Raw genomic sequence first — 27921 nt, forward strand, 5'->3', positions numbered from 1 at the left:
TACACATATATACATATATATTGTTAAGCTATTACAAATGTGATCTTTTTTTTCTTTATGTATTCTAACTGGCCACTGATAACATATCTAATAGTTTTTTTTTTAAGATTTAAATGTTTGATCAAGTGGTTGGATTTTTAAAAATTACTGATCACAATTTTGTCAATTATATTTGAATTCAATTTCTCTTTTTTTAATTTACTGAGAATTTATTTGGCCTAGTGCATGATCAATTTATATATACACATGTCCTACGAATAAGCAGTGAAAACAACCCAAATGTCCAATGATAAGGAACACCTTTATGTTAAATTGTGGGACACCCATGTAATAGAATACAGTTGGCCACCAGAAATTCTTTTTTTTATTTTTATTTTTTATTTATGATAGTCACAGAGAGAGAGAGAGAGAGAGAGGCAGAGACATAGGCACAGGGAGAAGCAGGCTCCATGCACCGGGAGCCCAACGTGGGATTCTATCCCGGGTCTCCAGGATCGCGCCCTGGGCCAAAGGCAGGCGCCAAACTGCTGCGCCACCCAGGGATCCCCACCAGAAATTCTTTTAAAGACCATTTAAACATATGGGAAAATGTTTACGATGTGAAAAAATAAGATACAAAACTATATGTGTAGTAAATATGATGCTGATTTTGTTAAAAATATTTATGTCCTGGTAAAAACTATTGAAAGAAAAGAGCCAGGGCACCTGGGGTGGTTCAGTCGGTTAAGCATCCATCTTTGGCTCAAGTCATGATCCCTGGGGGCTGAGATGCAGTCCCAAGTGGGGTTCTCTGCTCAGGGTGGAGTCTGCTCCTCCTTCTCCCTCTGCCCCTCTCCCCTGCTCGTGCTCTCTCTCTCAAATTAATAAATAAAATCTTTTTTTTTTTAAAGATAGAGACACACAGAGAGACAGACAGAGAGACAGAGACACAGGCAGAGGGAGAAGCAGGCAGAGGGAGAAGCAGGCTCCATACAAGGAGCCCGACGTGGGACTCAATCCCAGGTCTCCAGGATCATGCCCTGGCCTGAAGGCGGCGCTAAACCGCTGAGCCACCCGGGCAGCCCAATAAGTAAAATCTTTTAACAATATATTTTACCTATTTATTTAAGAGAGAGAGCACAAGTTGCGGGGGAGAAGGAAGCAGACTCCCGTTGAGGAGGGAGCTGGATGTAGGACTCAATCCCAGGACCCCAGGATCATGACCCCAGCTGGCCGACATTTAACCAAATGACCAAGGCACCCCAAATGGATAAAATCTTCAAAAGAGAGAGAGAGAGAAAAAGAGAGAGAGAGAGAGAGAGAGGGAGAGAGAGAGACAGGGCAGCCCAGGTGGCTCAGCAGTTTAGTGCCACCTTCAGCCAGGGCCTCCCTGCATGGAGCCTGCTTCTCCCTCTGCCTGTGTCTCTGCCTCTCTCTGTTTCTCTCATGAATAAATAAATAAAATCTTTAAAAAGAGAGAGAGAGAGAGACAGAGAGAGAAAGAAAAGAGCTAAAATGTGAACAGGGATATTACCTCTTTTCTGTGGATTTGGCAACTGTTGGGCCTGATTAAAGTTTCATGTGCCAAATGCAAAACAAATCATGAAAAGCAAAATGTTCTAGAAAAATGAGACTAGCCCCTGACAGTAAGAGCCCCAAAGGGTTTTTGTAAAAATTAAATAACCTACGCAGAGAGTGTAATGCAGTGTCTGGCACACAGCACCTGCTCAATAAATGCTAGCTACTATCAACAGTATTTTCAGATTAATATTACTACAAACGTTTTCCATTTGTTGGAATTTGACTCATACATATTTTACCAATTTTTTTTTAAAGAATATTATAAAAACTGAAAGGAAAGCCATAAAAATTGAACTAGGAGCCAGACTTGATTTTTAAGTTCTGGTTTTCTCACGTACTTACTGTGCAAACTCTGGGCCTCATTCTACGCTCTCATGTTGGCAGCAGGGCTAGAAAAATCACTGGCCTGGAGCTGGCCTTCCCCACCTTGACTGCCCTGCAACCCACCTTTCTCCCTTTGACTACCAGACTGTTCTCTAATTCAGTGAGAACTCATATACCCTCAGTTATAAACAAGATGATGCAATTTTGTTAAAATGTAGTAATCAGAAATATAAAAAGTATGATTAGTTTTTAGGGATAGAATTCAAAAGGACTAGGTAGGTTGCGTGGAGGCTCTGAAGGGTTATTCCTACGCAGAGAGAAGCCCTCTGCCCCTCTCTGTGTAGCTGCCTGACAATCAGGTCACACAACAAACAGGTGCCTGAGCTCTTAGGCAGGCTAGAACATGCTGCAGAACAGTTGGTTCTCCCCTAACCCGAAGACACAGCCCTTGCTTTCGGAGAGGAAGATAATGCCACTTCCTCCTCTCTGCCTTCACTGTACAGATGCTGCGCCTTGCCTAGAGATAGGAGGGCTGTATCCTAGCCACCCCTGCCTGATGACCCACCCCTCGCTGAAGATTATCAGAAGGCAGCCTGAAAAGCTTGCTTTGGCTTACTTATCTGATAAGTCTGTGTTCTCTGTAAAAGTGCCCACTGGGTTGGAGGAAAAGAATGTGCTTTGAGATCCTTCATTAGGATAGAAAATTGGTCTTTAACCGATATTAAAATGGTACAATGGTTACCAAACAAATGTTGTAGTGAAGATCAAGTAAAATAATAGATGTGAAAGTATCTGGTAAACTCCAAAGTGATCTATAAACACGAGAGAAAGAGAAGAGGACTATGTGTAAATAAATCATTATAAGCAACTTCACTTGAATTACAATTCATGCTTCTGTACCACGTTTATGGACTGGGAGGCTCATTATTATTGAGATTTATTATTGAAATGTCAATTCTCCCCAACCTGGTCTACGATTCCACACAACCCCATCTAAAATCCCAGCAGGTTTTCTTCATAGAAGTCAACAAGCTGATTCTACAATTGTATGGATAAGTAAAGGAACTAAAATAAGCCACACAACTTTTAAAAAGAACAAAGTTGGAGAATTCTCACTACCTGAGTCCAAGCCTTCCTGTAAAGATATAGCAATCAAGACAGTTTAGTATTAGTAGGTTCTCACTTTTATGTGGAATCTTAAAGGGGTGGGTGGTAGATGAAATGGGTAATGGGGGTTAAAAGGCACAAATTTCTAGTTGTAAAATAAGCCATGAGCTAATGTACAGTATGGTGACTATAGTTAATAAACTGTATTGCCTATTTGAAGGCTGCTAAGAGAGTAAATCTTAAAATTTCTCATTACAAGAAAAAAAATTTTTGTAACTGTTTGGTGACAGAAGTTAACTAGTCTTATTGTGGTGATCATTTTGTAATACACACAAATATCGAGTCATTACATTCCACGCCTAAAACTAATATAATGTTATATGTCAATTATATCTCAACTTCTTAAAAAAGTGTGGTATTAGGGGCACCTAGCTGGCTCAGTCAGAAAAGTATGCAACTCCTAATCTTGGGGTTATTGGTTCAAGCCCCAGGTTGGGTGTACACATTGCTCAAAAATAAAATCTTTAAAAAATAAATAAATAGGCAGATCAATAGATAAAAAGTATGGTATTAGTAAAATGAGGGGCATGGAGATCAATGGAAGATGAAGTCCAGAAACAGACCCACACAAACATGGTCAACTGACTTTCAACAAAAGTGCCAAGGATGGGGGATCCCTGGGTGGTTCAGCAGTTTAGCGCCTGCCTTCAGCCCAGGGCATGATCCTGGAGTCCTGGGATCGAGTCCCACATTGGGCTCCTTGCATGGAGCCTGCTTCTCCCTCTCCTTCTGCCTGTGTCTCTGCCTCTGTGTCTCTCATGAATAAATTAAAAAAAAAAAAAAAAGGTGCCAAGGTAATTCAATAGGAAAGAAAAGTCTTCTCACAAATGGTGCTGGTGCTGGCACAACTCAACCTCCATATGCAAAGAATGTGGTCCTCAACTCATACTTTGTACTACATTGAAAAAAAAATTAACTTGAAATTATCTAAGCATATAACCTAAAATTATAAAACTTCCAGAACACCACGTAGGAAAAACATCTCTGTGATCTTGAGTTAAGCATATAATTCTTAGATAAGACACAAAAGGTACAAATCATAAAACAGCAAAATTGATCAACTGGGCTTCATTGAAATTAAGAACTTTTGCTCTTTAAGACTTGGTTGAGAAAATGAGAGGCACCTGGAAGGCTCAGTTACCTTGGGTGCCTGACTCTTGATTTGGGTAAGGTCATGAGATCGAGCCCCATCATGGGCTCCATGCTGGAGCCTGCCTAAGATTCTCCCTCTGCCCCCTACCCCTGTGCCACTCATGCATACACTCTCTCCTCGGGAGGGAGGGAGGGAAGGCGGGGGGAGGAAGGGAGGGAGGGAGGGAGGGAGGGAGGGAGGAAGGAAGGAAGGAAGGAAGGAAGGAAGGAAGGTAGGAAGGAAGGTAGGTTGGTTCCTCCAAAAAATATGAGGAACTCTTATAACTTTCAATAATAAGAAAATGAACAACTCATTTAAAAATTGGGCAAAAGATCTGAACAGACACCTCACCAAAGAAGATGTCAGGGTGGCAAATAAGCACACAAAAAGATGTTCAACACAACCAGTTATCAGGAAAATACAATTTAAACCATAATAAAAGACCACTACACATGCACTAGAATAACAAAAATATTTTAAACTGAAATATCACCACCTCACACCCATTAGTGGGATGTTGACTAAAGAAGCCTCATGTACTACTGGGTGGGAACACAAACCCGCGCAGACACAGTGGAAAACAGAATGGCTATTACTCAAAATATTTAAAATAGAATTACCATATGATCCAGCAATACACCCAGAAGAACTAAAAGCAGGGTCTCTGAGATATTTTCACACCCATGTTTACAGCGGCATTATTCACAACAGCCAGGAGGCGGGAGCAACCCAAGTATCCACAATGGGTAAAAGGACAAACAAAATGTGATACATACATACAACAGAAAACTACTTGCCTTAAATAAAAAGGAAATCTTGTCACATGCTATAAAATATGGGTGAGCCTTGAGGACATCATGCCAGGTGAAATAAGCCAGTCATGAGAAGACAAGTAGTGTGTAATTCCACTTATATGAAGTGCCTGGAGTAGTCAAATTCACAGAAGTAGAAAGTAGCACTGTGCTTATGGGGGCGGGGGTGGGGGCAGGGGGAATCAGGAGTTGTAGTCTAATAGGTACTGGGTTCCGGTTTTGTAAGATGAGAAAGTTCTGGAGACTGGTGGCACAACAATGTGAATATACTTAACACCACTGAACTATATACTTAAAAATGATTAAGATGGTAAATTTTATGTTGCGTTTTATGCCACAGTTAAAAAACAACAACCCTGAAATACTGGAGTATGAAGTGCTGGAGAGCAGTGCAGAATCACCTGAACTCTCCCACACTGCTGGTGGGAATGTGAAACAGTACAGAAACATTATAAAACAGTTTGGCAGTTTCTTAATAAAGTTAAAGATACACTTGCCATATGATCCGCACTACTAGGTATTTACATAAAAACTCTATGTGAGAGTATCTTTATTCACAATTACCAAAGCGTGGAAACCATTCAAATGCCCATCAAGTGATGCATGGATAAAGAAATTACAGTACCCCCATACAATGGAATACTACTCAGCAATAAAAATAAATAAATAAAAATAAACTATAGATAAATGTAATGCAGAGAGTTGAATCCTGTTCCCCTGAAAAGATACCCTTGAGCCTTAAGGCCCCCATACCTGTGAATGTGATCTGATTTAGAAACAGAATCTTTACAAATGTAATCAACTTAAGACAAGATCGTATTGGATTAGAGTGGGCCCTCGATCCAATGACTGGTGGCTTTAAAGGACAAGGGTGAGGGAGCCTTGGACAGAGACACAAGGAAGACAGTTATATGGAATGAAAGAAGAGGCTGGAGTGAGGGAGCTACAAACCAAAGGGCATCAAGGGCTGGCAACAACCAGCAGAAGCTAGGAAGAGGTAAGGAAGGATTCTTCCCTAGAGCCATCAGATAGCATGCTTCTACTGCCACCTTGATCACAGACTTCTAGCCTCAGAACTACAAGAGAATGAATTTCTGCTGTTTTAAGCCACCCCGTTTATGGTACTTTGTTAGGGCAGCTCTAGGAAACTAACAGGCTCAATGACAGGGATGCATCTCGAATGCAATATACTAAGTGAAAGGAGAACTCAAAAGATTACACACTTTTAATTCCCTTTATAGGACACACTGGAATGGGCAAAACTGCAGATCAGTGGTTTCCAGAAGGCAGACTGGTGGAGGCAGATTACAAAGGAACATAAAGGAACTTCTGGGGGATGATGAAACTGTTCTATATATTGACTATGGTGGTGGTTATACAACACAGAACTGTAATGCCTAAGAAAGGTCAACAGAAGGGTGCCTGGGTGGCTCAGTCAGTTAAGCATCCAACTCTTGATCCAACTCTCGGCTCAGGTCCGGGTCTCGGGGTCCTGGGATCGCATCCCTCGTGGGGCTCCTTGCTCAGTGGAGAGTCTGCTTCTCCCTCTCCCTCTGCTCCTCTCCCTGCTCCCACACTCATTTGCACTCGTGCTCTCTCTCTCTCTCTCAATAAATAAATAGGTAAATCTTTAAAAAGAAAGGTCAATTGCATTGTAGGTAAATTATACCTCAAAAAAAAGTTTACCAAAAAAAAAAAATCTGTGTTTAGAATTCCCTTTTTCTCCTCAGTTTGTCAAGAATCCCAAGAAGAGGGCTTGCACTGAGATAATGTGATCATCAAAATAATAATAATAATTCTAGATTATAACCCATTGAATAAAATAAGAAGCTACAAACCAGCTATACAGAAATAAATAAAAGGACATATGAAAGTTTAATAAGGACCAGGATAAGGTATCTCCTCACAAAACATTTGTTAACTACAAAGGGGAAGAGTACCACCACCGCAATTAATAAAAGTGAACACCATCAGTCACAGGACAAAAGACAATCACCCACTTAAAGGGCTACTTAGATAACAGCATCACTTCCGTGCTATTCCTGCCAAAGACACCAATCTGAATCGAATCATGAAGAAGCATCAGACAAACCCCAACTGAGGGAGATTCTGCAAAATACCTGGCTGGTGCTCTTCAAAAGTGGCTAAGGTTATAAAAGTCAAAAATAATTTCTTTAACATCAAAAATAAAAGACTGAAAAACTGTTCTACTCTGAAGGAGACTCAGGACAATAAATACATGCAATTCTAAACTGGATCCTTCTGCTGCAGAGGACAGCAGTGGAACTCGAGGTAAAACCACATGTGAATGGAGTCTGTGGATCAGATGGTCATAACTTTCCGCTGTTAATTTTCTGATTTTGATGGCTCTGTTTGGGTTATGAGAGACAACGTCCTTGCTTGTAGAAAAATACACAGTAAAATATTTGGGGTTGAGAGAGAATCAGGTTAGCAATGTATTTTCTCAAGGGGGAAAAAAAACAGTTATTTGTACTGAACTTTCAACTTTTCTCTAAGTTTGTGATTGATTCAAAGCAATAAGAAGAAGGAGGGGGGAGGAGAGGCAGAAGAATTATTCAAAGAAAGAATCATGGGAAGGCCAAGGGTTGTTAGTTCATCCCATCCCCCACTGCAACAGGACAGGGGCAGGATATTAAGTTCTACCTATATTCCTCTAAAGTTGACTATAAAGTATCACAGAATCAGGATCTCAAACACAGCAAACCTTGACAGTGTTCTGTTTTCAGAAGCATGTGATCCAGCATAAAGCAGATACCTACTTTATCTGGATACTGAATGATCCAATAGGCCAATGTAGAAGATTGTCTGGTCTAGAGGTAGACCTCCGATCCAGACATATAGTGTGTGTGTGTGTGTGTATATATATAGTACAGCAAGATACCAATGTCAATATATGAAAGACAAGATTCAGTGTAACAGGGTACAAATATGTTCACGTTGTGCTTTTTCTAATAACCATTATATTTAACAACCCTTGCTAGCACTCTCAGATGGAAGTCTCTATTTCAAATAATACTTTTGCCTTATGGGACCATCATCAAACAAGTGAACCCAGCTTTTACAGCAAAGAAAGAAGTACTTTTAAAATGTACAGGCCTTCAAATAAATCAACTCACCCCTTATCTTAAAGTTTATATCCCAAATTCAAAACCAAATCTTAAATTGTTTTAATTGGATGACAGGCCCCTAATTTTTCAGACTAGGATATCTAATTTGGATCTTAACAGTATTCTATACCACTGTCTGAAATATTGATTCCATGTTGTTCAGAACAAGGTTCTCCATTGATCTGAATGACTGAGGCACCCTATGACGCTGCAATAATCTACATGCAAAAGAGACCACTTATCTGGGCCCTCGATCTGCACTGTCCAACATGGTAGAAACCAACCACAGAAAGGTCATGCAATATGGCCAGTCTCAACCAAGATGTGCTAGAAGTATACCAGATTTCAAAGATTTAGTATAGATTTAAAAAAAGAATGTGAACTATCTCATTTATGTTTGTTAAACCAAGTATATGGTGAAATGATAACATTTCAGATCTACTGGGTTAAATAATTATTTAAGTTATTTAAATAACAGTAAAATTAATTGTGCTTGTTTCTTTTTCTTTAATGTGGTTACTAGAGAAGACTGGATTACATACATGGCTCACAGTATATTTCTCCTGGACAGTGCTGCCTTAGCATGAGGAAAATACAAATACAAATACACCATGAGATAATCCTATGTCAGGCTGCAGAAACTAGGAAAAGAATGATGGGCTTCCCAGAAGAATACTGAACTGTATCTATGCCCAGTTTATCCCTGAAGATCCAATCCTCCTAAAGACAATGGCTGCCTATCTTTTTACACTCGATTCAGCCTGGAGAAAGGAAGTATCTGAAAGTACCTGGAACTCTGATGCACTGCTCCGTAGTTGGCTCACATTTGGTAAGGACCCTCCATGGTACTGTGTGAGGCGCAATTGCTGAAGCTTCTGAAATTGGACCTGGAAACAAAGAGATTTCAAGGTGGTTGAGAGATAACAGCGGAGATCTGAGAGAAGCACTGAAGTAGGGGTATTTTGCAAAATGGTTCAAGAGTGAAAGTCTTAGTTTCAATTTCTTTTCTACCTTTAGGTAGAACCTTTAGGTTAGGTAGAAACCTTTAGGTTTCCTTTTGATTAATCCATTTTTGGAAAGGATTTACCCATGTTCCAAATGTTCCATGAGCCATGATAGTAAGGTCTCTGAGTATATGTAGGTGTGCAGGCATAATCTCTATCAGCAGTAAAAGAATCTCTTGAAAATTAAGCCATCCTCTATGACTCTAACACAGTAACTGTTTTCTCTTCCATGTACTCTTGTCCAAACTCCACTTACGTGTGTGTGTAATACCTGCCTGGCAGTAATCATAACTCAGGTACAATCTTGCATGCTTACACTTAACTCTTTTCTATGACAGTAATCATTTTTTAATGGCTAAACATTTCTTCTTCTGAATTATTTCCTAAGAACACATTACAAAGAGTAATAACTAAGTCTCTGGGAAAGGGCTTTTAGATGGCTCTCAATACATAACACCAAAATGCTTTCCCAGCAGGTATAAAGAGTATATGTGAGAAAACAGTGTCACAAGAAAACTCACTAACCTTGAATATCATCCTTAACTGTGGCAAAGAAGGAGGTCAACCCAACAGGTATCAAATGGCATCCCACTGCTTTCATATGCCTTTTTTTTTTTTTTTTTAGATTTTATTTATCCATTCATGAGAGACACAGAGAGAGAGAGAGAGGCAGAGACCCAGGCAGAGGGAGAAGTAGGCTCCCTGGAAGGAACCCGATGCGGAACTTGATCCCAGATCCAGGGATCACGCCCTGAGCTGAACGCAGACGCTCAATCACTGAGCTACCCAGGTGTCCTTCATACGCCTTTCTTCTCCAAGTTCCTCCTTGCTTCATTTTTCAAAAGGCAGTAAACTGGTTACAGTTCTTGCAGACCCCAAAGGGGTCCAATCTGGTCTTTAAGGCTCTGTTTCTAAAATAATAAAATAGCCCTGTGGTTATATAACCCTTGGCACTTATAATTCACGTGGGGAATAAAGCAGCAATGGGAACCCTGAAGGCCTTTCATTATTAGTCCCTTTGTCTAATAAAAATAAAAGCTACTATATAGATGAACCAGATGCTATCCTTGGATGCTTTGCCCATTTCATCCCTAACCCTCTCCACAACCACCAAGGGAGACCATGTCAACCTGCTTTTACAGACCTGGAGACCCAGACTTAAGGAAGTTCAACATTTGCCCAAGGTCACACAGCTAAAGGAGGCCAAGCTGTGGCTACCTCAAAACCCACATTCTTGGACACCTGGGTGGTTCGGCTGGTTAAGCATCCGGCTCTTGATTTTGGCTCAGGTTATGATCTTAGGGTTGTGAGACTGGCTCCACACTGGGCATGGAACCTGCTTAAGATTCTCTTTCTCCCTCTCCCTCTGCCCCTCCCCTCCCACACCTCTCTCTCTCTCTTTAAAAAAAAAAAAGGCAAAAAACAAAACAAAAAACACCACATTCTTATATCTGCCATAGTCCTTTCCTTTGTTCCATTTCTCTCTCAATGATCATAGTATTTACAAGCTCAGAGAAAAATGAAGTTTGGTTGATCAAAAGCATTGCTGGGCCTTTGAAGCTCTGATTTTGTTCAGTTTTTATATTTACTTTGAAAAATTTCAAATATATAGAGAGGTGAATATAATGAAACCCCATCTAACAGTTTCTAGCTTCCACGATGATCTTATGATCAGTCTTTTTTTTTTTAAAGATTTATTTATTTATTCATGATAGACATAGAGAGAGAGAGAGAGAGAGAGAGAGAGAGAGAGGCAGAGACACAGGAGGAGGAAGAAGCAGGCTCCATGCCGGGAGCCGGACGTGGGATTCGATCTCGGGACTCCAGGGATCGCAACGTGGGCCAAAGGCAGGCGCTAAACCGCTGAGCCACCCAGGGATCCCCCTTACGATCGGTCTTGATTCATCTTTATTCCAATGACCTATAGCAGCCCATCAAAAGAAATCCATATATTGTATCATTCCATATTTCAATATGCATTTCCAAAAAATAAGAACCTATATCTGGTTGGAAGTTTTAGAGGCATACAAAACTTAGATTCACATGATACTGACCTACTCAAAATATTGAGTAGGTATCATTGAGTCAAATAGAACCCTCTAAATGTGGCCCCTGTCCCGGCCAATCTGTGGCCTCTGCCTTAGTGGCCTTAACTTCCTCATACCCATCGTTATTTGATTTCTTAAACACACTGCATTGGGAGGCAGCTATAATCTATTCATCAAAACCCAGATCCAAGAGTCAAATATGAGAAGAAGGACACAGTTAGCCTTTCTATCTATCAGCTGGATTATAAGAATGAGGTCTCAGCTTTTGATCTTGGCATTCTCAAAGCACTTACCAGAAGCATTTGACTCTCTATCCTTGAAATTCTCTAGACAAAATTCTCAACCCCCTTGATCTCAAGACTGATTCCTTCTTCCATCAATCCATCCTTTTATTCACTTATACAAAAAAACATTTGACTGTGTGTTCAGCACTGTACCAGGCACTCTTACTAGGATGAATATACGCCAAAGTTCTTGCCTTCAGAGAGTTCTCATAAAGGCTTCAACTTTTACCCAAAAGCCTTGACACTTCAACCAAGCTAAGTTCTAAATCTAGCTAGAGACCTGCTTTCACCTGAGCCTGAGGCCCTCCCACACCTGCTCTCCCTCCCAACCTGACTATTCTCAAGTCTTCAGAGACTGTTGTGCTATAGGGAAAAGAGTACTGGATTCACAACTGGAAGATCTGACTCTGTAACCTGAGGCTCCCACGTGGTTGGGTAAGTTATTCTGCTGTCTACTCCACAAAAACAACGTAAGAAGGATTAAAAGAAAAAACAGACATGACAGTGGGATATAACATGGAAAGCTCTGGATTAACTTCTCAAAGTATCATCTTCATTGTTGATATTCTCAACTACCTTCTAAACCCTTAAATCACTTTCATATTTTCCTCTTTTGAAATCTAGAATCAATGAGCTAGAAAGAACCTTAGACATTGTCTTCAAAACCAGCATGCTTACTGATGATGAAAATGTGCACTGAAGAATGAGTAGCCTAAGGCAGAGGCCACCGATTGGCCGGGACAGGGGCCACATTTAGAGGGTTCTATTTGACTCACATGATACCTACTCAATATTTTGAGTGGGTCAGTATCATGTGAGTCTAATCTACTTAAAGTTTAATCAAACTTTATGAAATGAAGTTTAACCCACTTAAACTTTCATTACAAATGAACTTTAACCCACTTAAACTTTCATTTCAAACTGGAAGACTGTATAAAAATCTGGATTTCCAACTCCTCTTGACTGAAAGATCAAACAATACTGAATGTATGTACTTGCATGGCAACAATGCATGGAGTTGAGAAGCAGCTGCCTCCTTGCACAGGGCTTAAGTTATAATTTGCCCAAGACCTCACTGCACCCTATTATTCCTCCACTATGCACGAGCATCAGCAACCATTTATCTCATTCCTGGCTTTTCCACTCCTCTTCCCTACATGCCTCACCTTTTAACTTAGGTTAGCAACCTTTAGCCTGTAGTCACACATTTTAGTGGATTAATGTCCTTCAACATCTATATGAAATGAGATCCAAGCCTCACTAACTCATTTTTTTAAAAAGTCTCATAACAGCCAATCACAAACCAAAATCCCAGCAGGTCTTTTTGTAGAAACTGACAACAGAATCCTAAAATTTATGGATCAGTGAAAGACAAACCTACAGCCAAAGCAATCTGACCTACAGTGAAAGCAATCTTTAAAAAGAGCAAAGCTGGAAGACTATTACCTTGTTTCCAGATTTACCATAAAGCTACAGTAATTCTGGCAGCATGCTACTGTCAGAGAGAGAGAGAGAGAGATACAGATCAATAGAACAAAAAAGAGAGTCCAAAAATAGACCCATACACTATCTGGCCAATTGATTTTTGACAAAAGTATCATAGCAATTCAATGGGGAAAGTGTTTTCAATAGATGCTGCTGGTATAAGTAGATCTCCTTGGGGGGAGAAGGCAATAAAAGCAGTTGAGTACACAGACATTCAGTGGCACAGCCATATTCAAACCCCAGCTCTGCCACTAATCAGCCATGTGACCGTACCTCGCAAGTCTCAGTTTGCTCATCTGCAAAATGAAGAATATTCTAGATACATGTTCCCTTCCGCCATTGTGAAAATCATATGAGATAATGAACGCAAAGGAGTCCGCATAGCACATAGCAAAAAGACAGCACTCAATATTTAACCCAGATCCAATATGTCTAATCTTTTTTCCTCTCTTGGAGGCCGCACTGCCACAGAACATATCTAATATTTGTTTGTTTTAATATAAAAATGATTCTCCCCAAATATTCCAGCTAAATTAACACTCCAGGAGATTGATGTGCTGTGTTTACCCTGTGGTTTCTCCAAACTACAAGTTGTCTTTCAAAGTCGAACTTCTGGATCAAGTTCCCTATCCTGTCTCTCTTTCCTTCCATTCAGTCCTGGATGCCTCACAACCTCCATTCCAACCAGCTCACTGTGAACACAGTGGCTCTCACCAACATTACCAATGGCCTCCACTTGACTAGAACAAAGGACACGTCCTTATCATGTCAAACTGAGTCAGCAGCATTGGGCTCAGCTGGTTGCTGGCCCCCCATTCTACCTCCTCTTTATATGGTAGAGCTCCCTGGGCTTCTCTTGGCCCTTTCCACATTTCACTTTACAGCAGAGCTTACAAACTCAAATGTCTGCAGGGGCCAAGTGCAGAAGAGAAGTAAGCGAAGCTGCTGGAATCATAAGGAACTGTAGCAAACTGAACACATCTATGCACTTTCCAATGGGGGAAGCCATCATGGGGCTCCAGGCAACTGCTATCATGCAGAAATGTAGGATGAGGGCTGTTAGATGATTTCATTTTTCAAAAGAATCCAGAATCCAGACTGCAATGTAAAATCCCAATATTCACTGTTTGGTCCTAATTTTTTTTTTTTTAAACATATTCAGGCACACACATACCCCCACATCCCCGCAAGGACCAAATTAGAATTTAGGTCACCAATTTGCAAGATGCGTTCTAGAAATTCTTAGGCAGCTGAAATCTACTACCACAACTACACACTGAAGGTTCCCACATTTATATCACTAGCCTAGACTTCCCTCCTTATTTGGAGATCCTTCAATGGCTCCAGGGCCATATAAACAACTGCCTGCAGGACTATCTCTACTTAAATGCCTCACAGGCACCTAAAACCAGCAACTCCTGACACTGAGACCTCTGTTCCCACCTTGCTTCAGCCAGTGCTCCAGTTCTTACTGAAGGATACCCTGAAATGGCTCAAGTCTTAAAGCTGGGGATCATTCATTCGCCAAGTCTGGTCATTTCTAGCTCCCTATTGATCTGTTTGCCCCTCTGCTTCCCTCTTGTTCCCATCCTAGTGTCAAGGCCATCATCACATCTCCTGGACTACTATCTCAACCTCCAAATAGTTTCTCTGCCACCTTCCCCTCAGTTCTATCCACCACTCTGGAGCTAAAGGTATCCTTTTAAAATGCAAATCTCCCCTGCTCCCACCCCTTCATGATTCTCCATTGTCCTCAGGATCAAGTCCCAAATCCTGTCTCTACAATCAGATCCCTGTGAATGCCTCAACTCAAATCACCCTCTTTGTCCCCCTGCTGAGCCTCATACCATGGAATAGTTTGCCACCCCCATACTAATCGTTCAGGCCACTAGAAGAGTTGAGGACTCCCTACCATCCATTCCCAGAGTTATATCTGTTTCCCTTTTTGTAATATTCATCAAAACGTGTCCTTACTTGTCAAAGGACTATTTTCTCCATTAAATCCTAAAATTCATGAGGAGACTGTATTTTGCTTGCTCACTATTGAAATCTCCAGTGTCCATCCTAACCTCTGGCACACACTAGGGACTCAATAAGTATCTGATAAACAAATAAATGAGACCGTTGAAGCAAGACACCATGTCTTCACCTCTCCCTGCCATTAACCACAGAGGGTATTCCAGTAATGACAAATTAATGAATGAACAACAGAACAGCATCTTTCCAGGCATATCTGCCTCTACTTTTTATCCCAGGTACCACCACTAAAGTAATCCCCCTAGCATTCTCTTCTCAAATATTCCCACTGTTTCCTAATAAGGCTGAACCCCTAAAGCTAGAGTGAAATATTCCCCATAATCTAGTCTATCCCACCTACTAGGTAAATAGGATTTAATCCTAACTTCAAAGGATTGGCTCTGATTATGTAGAGAATGCCTTGGAACCCAACCCAGGCTCAGAGAGGAAAGAGTATCTAGATTGATTATTGATGTCTGTCATGGGCTGATAATGGAGAGTCAGTGTATCTGCCATCTAGTACCAATAACGAAGTGGTTGGGGGCTGCCTGGGTGGCTAAGTGGTTGAGCACTTGAACTCAACTCAGTTCAGCTCAGGTCATGATCTCAGGGTTGTGAGACTGACTCCACACTGAGCATGGAGCCTGCTTAGGATTCTCTCTCTGCTCCTCCCCTGCTCTCATAAATACATACATACATACAATAATGAGCTAGATGGATTCTTCTCCATCTGGGATCTTTGGACCCTTGGAGGTTTATGGACATATGCCTGGAAATTTAAGAGTTCTCCATGAGAAGTGTTCAGTTTTGTAAATTTCATTATAAAAGTAATCCTTAAAATTTTTAAATAAGCAAATACAACATGGCAAATTCAATGTTCTCTTCTGCCCTTGTGTTTATAGACATGTTGGACCTGGGGTGCCTGGCTGGCTCAGTTAGAAGGGCATGTGACTCTTGATCTTGGGGTTGTGAGTTTGAGCCTCAGGTTGGCATAGAGATTACTTTAAAATTTTTTTTAATATATTAAAAAATATAAACACAGTGGACCAAAGTAGTATTACTTTACCTGTAATTGGTAGCAGAAAAAGAACACAGGAGGAACTAACATGTAAATGATGCCCTGTTCCAGGTGAGGGGCAAAGTGACATCATAATTCTATCGTAATTAGAATAGAGAAAAGTAGTGGCTGAATTGAGTTACCCCATGGGGCATACCAGATCAGCCTTGCTAACTCAAGAAAACCTGAGCTATAGGGGCTAGCATCATATCCATACTGAGAGTTTCAATCGAGTTCAGCAAAATAGCTTATGTCATATAAAATTAACATGATTTTGAATTTATTGCATTTTTAACATTGAGTGAATTTATTTTGTGCATCTCTTTTATTTTTTTTTTATTTTGTGCATGTCTTTTAGTTATGGTACTTGTACCACAGCCACTATCAAAGGACTTTATGTACAAGTGTATGTCTGAACATATTTAAGTAACATAACTAAACTCATTTAAATAAACACAGAGGATCTGTGAAAAAATTTTGCCTTAAAAAAAGTCTATACATTACTCATGGCTTTATCTATCAGGGATGCTTTAAAGAGGGTTCTTGAGGACACCTGGGTGGCTCAATGGTTCAGCATCTGCCTTTGGCTCAAAGCATGATCCCGGGGTCCTGGGATCGAGTCACACATCCAGCTCCCTGCACAGAGCCAGCTTCTCCCTCTGCTGATGTCTCTGCCTCTCTCTCTCTCCCCCCCCGCTCCCGTGTGTCTCATGAATAAATATTTTTTAAATAAAATAAAAAATAGGGGATCCCTGGGTGGCTCAGCTGTTGAGCACCTGCCTTCGGCCCAGGGCGTCATCCTGGAGTCCCAGGATCAAGTCCCACATCGGGCTCCCTGCATGGAGCCTGCTTCTCCCTCTGCCTGTGTCTCTGCCTCCCTCTCTATCTCTCTCTGTCTCTCATTAATAAATAAATAAAATCTTTAAAAAAAATAAATAAAGAGGGTTCATGAATTGGGTGGAGATTGGATCAACTCTAGGTATATATACAGAGTGCCTGTATTTGTATACACATTTTAGCTAAACAACACATAACAACACACATCCCAGTGTTATTAAGCCTCAGCTTTCACCCAACCATTCCCAATGTGCTCTCAGCTAGCTCATCATGCTCATCCCTGAATCTAACCAAGGTCACACATGTATGTATATGCCTGTGGACACCAAGTAGATAATAAATGAGTAAAGCTATTCAGGGTGTTAAAAAATAATTTTATTGAAATCCTTAGCCTTGGGGTTCCTGGGCAGCTTAGTTCATGAAGCATCTGCCTTGGGCTCAGGTCATGATCTCTAGATCCTGGTATCCAGGACTTACATCAGGCCTCTCTGCTCAGTAAGGAGTCTGCTTCTCCCTCTCTCTCTCTCTCAAATAAATAAATAAAATATTAAAAAAAAAAAAAACAAACCTCTCGGCCTTCTTTATCTCTCTATATTTTTCTTACCATAAAATTATGAGAAAAAAAGAATAAATATTTCATTTCCCTTTTACTTCACTTAAAGAAAACATCAAAAACATGATAAATGGCAAATGACACCCAGCTGTGGTGCGGGAGCTCATGACAGGGTGTGGTGTGGTCAACTAGAGAGAATCCACACTCCAGGGGAGGGGGCGACCATCATCCAGCTCCAGCCAAAAGCTGTCGTATGGGAATTCAGGAAGACTGCTACCAGGTCTCCCAATTTTAAATATATATGTATAGGTATAGGTATAGGTATATGTATATAAAGATAGGAAAAGAAGAAAAGGAGGGGGGAGACTGGGGAAGGGGGCCCGGAGGAAGTGAGGAAGAGAGGAAGGGAGGAAGGGAAAATAAATAATAAATAAAATAAATAAATAAATAAAATAAAATAAAATAAAATAAAATAAAATAAAATAAAAGTAGGTTTTATGAATATGAAAATCTCCCAATTAAAAAGTTCTGGCAACAAGACTCAAGAAGAAGTTTTCCCAAACACCGTGCTTGGCCAAAAAAGTAACGTGTGTGCCGCCGAGCGCGCGGGCCCCCGCAGCGTGCAAGTCCGCTCGCAGCTCCCCGGGGAGGCTGCCCCGGCCCAGCATCTGCGTGTCCTCCCCCGGGTTCTCGACGGTCCTTCAAGGTCAGCGCGCGGGAGCCTCAAGGCCTGGCCCGCTCGCGCTGACCCTCCTCCCCGCAGCCCTGCGCGGACGCTCCTCTTGGCTCTCCATCCTCCACTGCCTCCCTCCGCAGTTTCCCAACCTCCGGGTGTTTGTCCCGGCTCGCGCCTTACTCACTGCTCCTGGACCCTCCTCCGTCGCCAGCGACGCCGTGCACCTTGCCAGGTCTCGGTAAATCCCCGGGCTGAGCCGGGCCAGCGCAGCGAGGGGCACCTCCGCGGGGACACAGAGGAAGGCCTCGCTCGGCGCGCAACCCCTGCCCGCACCGCGCCCCCGCCCGGCCCGGGCGCACGGCGCACCCGGCTCTGCCCGGGCCCCGCCGTCCACAGGCGGCCGGCGGAGGATGTGCGGAGCCACGAGAAGCCGCGCCGCCCGCCCGCGAGCTGTTTGTGATTTCCTCCCGGGGCTCGGCTCGCCCTCCCCCTCCGGCCGCCCTCGCGCCGCCGCCCGCCGCGCGCGGCCGGCCCCTGCCCTCGGGCCCCGCGCCCCAGCCGCCCCCGCGGGCTCCGCCGGGGGCCGGGGGCCGGAGGCCGAGGCCGGGGCCGGCGGGAGGGGACGCGCCCAGGCCGCGGCCGCGGCGGCCCCGCTCGCGGCCCCCGCCCCGCCCCGCCCCGCCCGGCTCCGCTCCCCCGCGCGCCCCGGGCCTGGCCCCGCCGCCGCCGCCGCCGCCGCCGCCCCCCGCGCGCCCCGTCCCCGCCCGGGCCCCCGCGCTCACCCGCGACAGGGTGAGGTCGGTCATGAGCTGCTCGAAGGCCCGCGTCTCCTCGGCCTGCCGCTGCGTGTGCAGCGCGATCTTCTCGCTGAACTTCCGCGGGTTGGCGCTGCCCGAGCCCGGCGAGGCGGCCATGGCGCGGGCCCGGCCCGGCGGGAGGGGGACACGGCGGGCGCGGGGCCTGCGCGTCGGCCCGCGCGTCGCTCCGCAGCCGCCCGAGCCGCCGCCCGAAGGCCAGTCCTCCGGCGCGACCCGGCAGACCAGCCGCCGCGGCCCCCAGCCAGCGAGCGGCCGCGAGCGCGCCGAGGTCCGCCCCCGCGCGGCCGGCCCCGCCCTCGGCCCGGCCCGCCCGCCCGCCGCCCGCCGCCCGGCCCCGGCCCCGGCCCCGGCCCCGGCCCGGCCCCGGCCCCGGCCCGGCCCCGGCCCGGCTGCAGCCGCCGCTCCCAGCCGGGCCCAGGCCGGCGAGCCCCGCGGGCAGAGCGCGCCGCCTCCGACGTGGGGGAACCGCCGTGTGCCCGCCGGGCCCCAGCGCGGGGGGACCCTGGCGCGCGGTTCGGGTCGCGGCTGCAGAACCGGCTCTGGCCCCGCGGCGCCCCCCCCGCGGCCCGGTCCGCCGCGGCGCCCCCGAAGCCCGGCCCGCCCCCCCGCGCCTCCCGCCCTCCCGCCCTCCCGCGCTGCGGGGCCTACGGCCGCTGGCGGGCCTGCTCCCGGGCCGCGGCGCCCTCGGAGGGTCCGCTCGCGGTCTCGGGGTTTAGACCCCCCGGCGATGAGCGCAGCCTGCAGCCGCCACCCCGCCCCGGGGCCAGCTCTCCGCTCCTCGGCCCGGGCCTCCCCGGCGGCCTCCGCGGACCCCGGCTGCGGCCGGGCGCCCCCCTGCCGCCCCCCTGCCGCCCCCCGCCTCTGCAGCCCAGAAGCTGCTCCCCCGCGACCGCGCGGGGCCGGGAGGCCGCCGGGACCCTGCAGCGCGTGGGCCTGTGTTGTGTAAACTAGGACACGCCGCAGACACGCGGGCCGGCGCAGTAGTTATACTGACGACCCACGCCCCCCACGCGAGGTTAAACCTAAAACATTTTGCTCCTTTTACTTGGTATTTATTAAAGAAATGCAAAATCAGACCTAACTAAAGCCCCACCCCCCCACCCCACCCTCATTACTTCTCCTTCCTCCCCAGTCACTGCGCTCGAGTTGGTGCCTATCATCCCTACTCCTGTTTTTATAGTGTTATTACATAGGACGTGTGGGTCTGCCGGCTGCATAGAATGCCGATTTCTGTCTTTCGGTTTTACAAAACTGACATCCTGCTAAATAATCTTTTGCAACTTTTCTCATTTCCTATTATGTTTTTGAGATTCGTTTGCGTTCATGATTCTTTTAACTACCGTGTTACAGTATTTCGCCGTGTTTTGTGTGTCTCGTAGCATACAGCTGGATCTTTTAGAAATTTTAATATGATGCTATATCTCTAGTAGCTAGGGTTTAGCTTGTCTTATTATGATTGGATTAATTCTAATTATAATTGAACTTTTCTGTTGTGGTATCTACGGTACTTTATATCTTATTTCCTACCTTCCTGTTATATTGTCTGGGTTCAGTTTCAGAGAAGAGAATTCATTCTAGATGAAGTCCAAAAGGATTTATCATAGGGTATAAAAATGGCTTGAGGGGCACTTGGGTGGCTCAGTGGTCCAGCATCCGCCTTTTGGGTCAGGTGGTGATCCTGGGGCCCTGCATTGGTCTCTCCTCTTTGAGCCTGTTTCTCCCTCTGCCTATGTCTCTGCCTTTCTCTGTGTGCCTCTCATGATTAAATAAATAAAATCTTCAAACTCTTTAAAATAAAAACATAAAATAAAATAAAATAAAATAAAATAAAATAAAATAAAATAAAATAAAATAAAATAAAAATAATAGCTTGAGGATTTCTCTTGAGGGAGAAAGAAACAGATTCTAGGTTGAACATTCAGGAGTGACTTTGAGAGGCATGCTGTAGAACCAGGCCACCTAAAGAGCCACTGCCCCTTCTGAAATCTGGAAGCCACTTATTAAATTAGAAAGCTGTCACTACACTTGCCAGCTCCTGAAACCGTGTAGCTTGTGTCATGATAAGCCACCACGGAGAAATCAGACACTTCCACAGCAGTCCTCGCCCACAGAAACAGCACACGCCCAGGCTCTGCTTCACTTCCACCTTACAAGTAAAATAAGAAAAAATTTGACTGGAAGAACCAAAATAGCATTCAGAATCCTATCTTCTTACACACAGGAAGGCCCAGAAGGACCCAGGAATGGGTAATGACTAACCCCATCATATTCGTCCAGCAACTCCCCAACGCACTTAGCTGCCACATCTGCATTTCATGGTATTGAATGGCTGGTTTTTACTTTCACATTTCCCTGATCTGATCTGGAAGATATTCATCCCATTTCCATTCTTATTATGGCTAACCTGATCATTTTCAATTTTTTAATCAAATAAGTACTGTTGTGACTACAACAGTTTTACAAGGCCTATAATTTTTAAAAGAAGTAATTCCCATTTCCCACTATAAATAAGCTTGTCCTGCTGTCTTCTGATTTTGTTTTTCAGTTTTAAATTTTGACTATTCATTTTCTATTATGGAAGGGGATGCTCTGGCCGTTTTGTATTCTCAACAAAAGTATGATGTTCCCTGCTCCCACTCTTTCAATGTCGTTATATGATAATTTTTGGTATGTCGGTAGTGTTTGTAATAGCGTACTATAGTTCCGTTTTTGTACAGTTGTGGGGCAGGGGGGAGGGGGGAGTTAATTACTGCCTCTGGTTTTTGTATGCTTAGATTTCTCTCACCCCATTACAAATCCTTTCCCAAACTCTCCAGTAGAACAGTGGAAGACATGACTGAGCCTGTGAATGGTCAGTCTGGGGGAACCTTCTCTCCTAGAGCACTTTCACTTCTTGTTCCGCCCTGGACTGGTCACTCTGTGGGCCTGCTGCCCTGACCTGGTGCTGGCACTGCTCCCACCATCATCCTGAGGGACCCCTTCATCCCTGGTCCTCTGACCTGCTTCCCACACCCCAGATTGTACTCCTGCTTCATGTACTCCATTTTAGTGGAGAACATTCTCCAATAGTTTCCTGAGGGGGGGAAAAAGAGTACATAAAGCAAAATCCTCACAACTGTGTGTGTCTGCGTCTGTTTATTTTACCCTCATATTTGATTGATAGTGTGGCTAAGAATAGCCTTCTTCATTGGAAATCCTGTTCACTTAGATCTGAGAATGCATTGCTTCACTGTTTTCTCACTTCTAGCATTGCTATTGAGAAGGCCATTCACACTGTTTCCTTTGCGGGTGACCTGGTTTTTGAGGGCCCTTATTGTTTATTTGTGTTTTTCCACCCCCATTCTCTGAAGGCTTAATGTGCTGATGTTTTATGATGTTTGCCTTGGTGTGGGGCTTTTGTTGTTGGCCAGTGTGCTGGGCAGTGATGTGTGTGTAGAAACTGGACACTTGTATCCTTCAGTTCTGAAAAATCGTCTTTTTTTAAGATTTATTTTAGAGAGAAAGAGAGAGAGAGCACAAGCAGGGAAGGGGGGACAGAGGAAGAGTGAGAGAATCCTCAAGCAGACTCCATACTGAGCAGAGAGCCCATTGTGGGGCTCCATCCCAGGACCCTGAGATCACCACCTGAGCTGAAATCCAAAGTCAACTGCTTAACCACCCAGGCACCACAAAAATCTCTTATTTTTTTTGATAATTTTCTTCTCATTTACTTTGCTCTCTCTTTCTGGAAAATCTATTAGTCAGTTAATACATCTTTTAAGGTACTCTTCTAATTTTCTTCTATTTTCTCTTTCATTGGTTGCTGTTTCCTGATACATTTTCTGAACTTTTTCCTCTGGCCCTGCTATTGAACTTTTATTTCTGCTATATTTTTAACTTCTAAGAGCTTTGTCCTGGTTTCTGAATATTTCTTTTTTTTTTAAAGATTTTATATTTATTTGAGAGGAGAAAGAATAAATGGGCGTGATGGGAGGAGTGAGAGAAGTAGACTCCCTGCTGAGCAGGGAGCCCCACGTGGAACTCCATCCCAGGACCCTGAAAGGAGAGGATCATGAGCTGAAACAAAGGCAGACTCTTAACCAACTGAGCCACCCAGAAGCCCCTGAGTATTTCTTTTTTAATAGCATCCTCTCCTCATTTCATAGATGAACTATAAATTACAGGTTATTTCTGCTGTTACATATTCTTCTACTCCTTACATTGTCTGCCTCTGTTTTGTCTGAGTTCATTTTTTAGTTCATTTTGACTTCCATCTAGGGGCTTTCCCCAAATCTCTGATGATCCTTGACTCTAAATTCATAATTAAGGCAGAGATGCTAAATATGTATAGATTCCTTATTTCTGGAAATAAAAATGTTTTTAAATATGTATATGTAAATACTCTATAGCAGAGATTGCTAGTTGTCTCCTGATAGTCATTCTCACCTCCTTCCTTTATTTAAAAGAAATCCCAAACTTCAGCTGGGCACATCATTGCCCAACTAGAGCCAGCTAAAGCCTACATTTCCCACTCTCCCTTGCAAATAGGTCTGGTCATGTGATTATGTTCCACCCAATAGGGTGTGAACAGAAGTATTACAGGCAACTTTCTCAGGCAGTTGCATGAAAAGGGGGAGTGGCCTTGATTCTCTCATCTTGCTGGCTGGAATATGGATGTGGTAACTAGATCACTAGCAGCTCTCTTAGACCACTAGATAAAAACTAATGTGTTGAGAAGAGAATGACAGAAAACTGGTAGCAAAGGGACCTAGGATCCCAGCACTTTGGAACTACAATACTAACTCTGGACTGCTTTTAGACCATTATGTGACTGAGAGAGAAGCATTTTGTTTAAAACCCTGTTATTTAAAAAAAAAAAACTGTTATTTTGGCCTTTGTTACAGGAATCAAACCGAGACCTCTTGGAACGCCTGGGTGGCTCAGTGGCTGAGCATCTACCTTCAGCTCAAGGTCCTAGGATCAAGGCCTACATCGGGGTCCCCAAAGGGCAACCTGCTTCTCCCTCTGCCTATGTCTCTACCTCTCTCTGTGTGTCTCTCATGAATAAACAAATAAAATTTAAAAAAAAAAAAATACCAGGACCTCTTATACTTAAATAGAAAAACATGTGTGAACATATCAAGAGATGGTTAACAATAGTTGCCTTTGGGGATATAGTGTAGAGACTACTGGGAAACTTTTATCTTCTGCTTTACACATTTCTAAATGATAATGCATTAAAAAAAATATGTAGGGCACCTGGGTGGCTCAGTGGCTGAATGGTCTGCCTTTGGCTCAGGGAGTGATCCCAGGGTTCTGGGATTGAGGCCCACATCGGGCTCCCCACAGGAAGTCTGTTTCTCCCTCTGCCTGTGTCTCTGCCTTTCTCTGTGTCCCTCATGAATAAATAAATAAAATCTTAAAAAAAAAAAACCTCTAAGTATGTAGTACTACTAACGTCAGGAAAAAATAAAGAACAAATACCATTTAGTTTTAAACAATAGACTTTAAGCTATGTGTGCATGTGTGTGGCTTTTTTTTTTTTTTTTAAAGTAGGCTTCACACCCAGCATGGAGCCCAATATGTGGCTTGAACTCATGACCCTGAGATCAAGACCTGAGCTGAGATCAAGAGTCCGATGTTTAGCCAACTGGCTACCCAGGGGCCCCATAGAATCCTGATTTTTAGTTGGGCATGTGACTTTCTTGTATTTAGGTGTGGCCATGTAAGTTCTGTTCAATGGGATGGTTATAAAAAGAAGTTAATGCAGCAGCCTCTGAGAACCTTCCTTAAGAGATACAGTACATAATGCCCTTTCCCTATTCTCACCAGGAAGGTGAGAATCTTGCTGCTTAGAATGTAGATACCACTATCTTGCACCACAAGTTCAGGTTGTGAATGGCAGAGCAACAAGATAACTTCTTTTTTTTTTTTTTTTTTTTTTTTAAGTGAGCTCTATGCCAAATGTGGGGCTTGAATTTGCTACCCTGAGATCAAGAGTCATGTGCTCTACAGACCGAGCCAGCTGGGTGCCCCAATATAATACCTTGACTTTTACATGAGAGAGAAATAAATATTTATCCTGCCTAAGATCACTTTTTGGGAGGTTTTCTGTTATAGCTAAATCTAGTCCTAACCGATACACATCTTCAGTTAGAAATACATTAAGTTCTAGGACACCTGGGTGGTTCAGTTGGTTAAGCGTCTGTCTTTGGCTTGGATCATGATCTCAGGGTCCTGGGATCAAGTCTTACATCCGGCTCCCTGCTTGGCAAGGACCCTGTTTTTCTCCCTCTGCCTCTGCCTCTGCCTCTGCCACTCTTGTGCACACATTTTCTCTCTCTCTCTCTCTCAAATAAGTAAATAAAATCTTTCAAAAAAGAAATATATTGAGTTCTAAACAAGATAAATAAAACAAAATCCACAACTCAACATATTTATTATAACAAAACCGTAAAGTAACCAAGAAGAGAAAGATTATCTATGAAAAAAGAGCTATCGAGCTGATAACACCAGCAAAAGAAGCCAGAAGATTTTTAAAAAGTCTTCAAACTTCTGCATTTTCAAATAACTGATAGCCACAAATCCTGAACAACTGTCTCACAGTCTTCATCAAACATGAAAAGTTGTGAGAATAACTTAGACCAGGGATCAGCGATCTGCAGTCAATGGGCCAAATGTGTCCCACTGTCTGTTTTTGTAAATGAAGTTTTCTTGGAATGCTGCCAAAACCATTTATTGATGTGTTGTTTATGGCTGCTTTCCTGCTGCCATGGGAAAGGTGAATAGCTACAAGGAGATAAGGCCCGATGGCCTGCAAAACTTAAAATATTTACTATCCGGCCCTTCATAAAAATAAGTTTGCCAACACCTGACTCAGACAAAGGAGACAGCTCAGTGAGTGTGAATTCTCATGTTTTCCTTCTGTCCTTCACAGGCAGATGCTTGAGCTGGTGCCGTCTGTAGTCAACAGGCCTGAGGAACTTCCAAATAAAGCTCCCAGGTTTACAATCCCACCTCTGCTGGAGCAGCCGTATCAGCACCTGGAAACAGCTTGGGGCATCTGGGTCCTGATTCTGGGTTCAGGTACAGGGCCTTGAAATTCTTGGTGTGTCCAACGTCTGCAGCATTTCCTTGCCCGTGCCTTAACTTTTCACTTTTGTCCAGATAGGTGCTTTCTGCCAGAAAGCCTAGCCATGGCCCACCACGCAGAGACCTGTGGTAAGTTGGTAAGTGACCAAACAGAGCAAAGAAAGCCCAAAACAAATGGCCTGAGAACCTGCGGAAAGAGGGGAGAAATAGTAAGAAATGAGATAATTTACATCAAAGAACTTCAGAAAGTGGACCGGGGCAGCAGAGGAGTGGAGGGACAAGGCTGAAAATATAAATAGTGGTCGAAAGTGTGTACAAGGAGTAGTTAGCACTCTGAGTCTTGATTTGGGTTTAGGTTCTGAACTCAGGGTGATGAGATTGAGCCCTGGGTTGGGATCCACACTGCTGAGTGTGGAGCCTACTTAAGATTCTCTCTCTCTGGGACGCCTGAGTGGCTTGGTGGTTGAGCGTCTGCCTTCAGCTCAGGATGTGATCCTGGGTCCAGGGATTGAGTCCCACATGGCGATCCCTGTGAGGAGCCTGCTTCTCCCTCTGCCTGTGTCTCTGCCTCTCTCTCTGTGTGTCTCTCATGAATAAATAAATAAAATCTTAAAAAAAAAAAAAAAAAACGAGGGATCCCTGGGTGGCGCAGCGGTTTAGCGCCTGCCTTTGGCCCAGGGCGCGATCCTGGAGACCCAGGATCGAATCCCACGTCGGGCTCCTGTTGCATGGAGCCTGCTTCTCCCTCTGCCTGTGTCTCTGCCTCTCTGTGTGTGTGTGTGTGTGTGACTATCATAAAAAAAAAAAAAAAAATTATTCTCTCTCTCTCCCTGCCTCTCCCCTTCCCCACCCACTCTCTTTTGTGCTCTCTCATTCTTTAATTAGTTAACTAATTAAAATAAAAATCAAGATTCCATTATGATAGAACAGTGGTTCTCAAACTTTATCATTTATCAGAATCACTGGAAAGCTTATTAAAACAGAGATTCTGGGGCACCTGGGTGGCTCAGTGGTTGAGCCTCTGTCTTTGGCTCAAGTGGTGATCCCAGGGTCCTGGGATCGAGTCCTACATCAGGGTCCCCACAGGGAGTCTACTTCTCCCTCTGCCTATGTCTCTGCCTCTCTGTGTGTGTATCTAATGAATGAATGAATAAATAAATAAATTAATTAATTAATTAATAATAAAAATCAATCAATCAATCACAGATTCCTGAGCCCCACTTTTGAGTATATGATTCAGTAGGTCTTGGATGAGGCTGAGAATTTGCATTTCTAGCACGTTGTCAGGGGATGCCAATGCTGCTGTTCTGGGACCTCACTCTGAGGCCCACTGTATTAGATGAAGGGAGAACATACACTGGAGAACAACTGAAAGACTGCTGTACACTTTTCAAATGTTCTAGAAAATTTTCTAAGATCTCTTCAAATATTGCTGCTGCTGCTTCTTCTCTATTCTTTCCCTCTAGAAGTTTAGTTAGATGCATATAAAACTTTCTCATTCTATTTTTCATTTCTTTTTACCTCCCTTTCATATTTTTCCACTCTATTTTTGTGCTACACCCTGGGTGATTTCCTCAGATATATCTTCCACTTTATTAAATTCTCTCTTCAAAAAAATAAAAATAAAAAATAAAAAATTCTCTCTTCAGTTCTATCTAACCAGCTGTTTAACCTGTCCCTTGAGTTTTATCTTCTTTAAGAGCTATGTTTTCCCATCTAATGCTTCCAAATCTAGCCTGATCTTTATTCAGAGTCCTCTTCTTTTCTTATTTTTTATTCCTTCTTTTAGGCCTTAATTATACTAATTTTATATTCTCCTTTAGCATGTAGTTCTATTAGCCCATGTGTGGGGAGCTCTGATCCTATTTGTTGTAACTTCTGGCTCTTGCTATGATGGATTATTTCCTAAAGTTTTAAACTATACTTTCATCTTTAAGGGGTCTTGATTT

At 43.6% G+C, this 27921-nt stretch overlaps 1 protein-coding gene across 2 annotated transcripts in view; it reads right to left on the reverse strand.

Moving 5' to 3' along the window:
* CRTC3 (CREB regulated transcription coactivator 3) overlaps positions 1-19190 on the reverse strand; it is a 100054-nt gene extending 80864 nt beyond the window's left edge. The window contains exons 1-2 of one of the 2 annotated variants that reach the window (XM_041751536.1): positions 18866-19190; positions 8912-9010 (exon numbers count right to left, since the gene is read on the reverse strand). In XM_041751536.1, coding sequence (XP_041607470.1) covers positions 8912-9010; positions 18866-18997 — 231 coding nt within the window. In that variant the 5' untranslated portion in view covers positions 18998-19190. The remainder of the gene's footprint in view (positions 1-8911; positions 9011-18865) is intronic. The other variant, XM_041751535.1, reaches the window with a different exon arrangement.
* Between the last annotated feature and the right edge of the window lie 8731 nt (positions 19191-27921).

This window comes from Vulpes lagopus, chromosome 4, assembly GCF_018345385.1.
Source record: "Vulpes lagopus strain Blue_001 chromosome 4, ASM1834538v1, whole genome shotgun sequence".
Classification (NCBI taxonomy): domain Eukaryota; kingdom Metazoa; phylum Chordata; class Mammalia; order Carnivora; family Canidae; genus Vulpes; species Vulpes lagopus.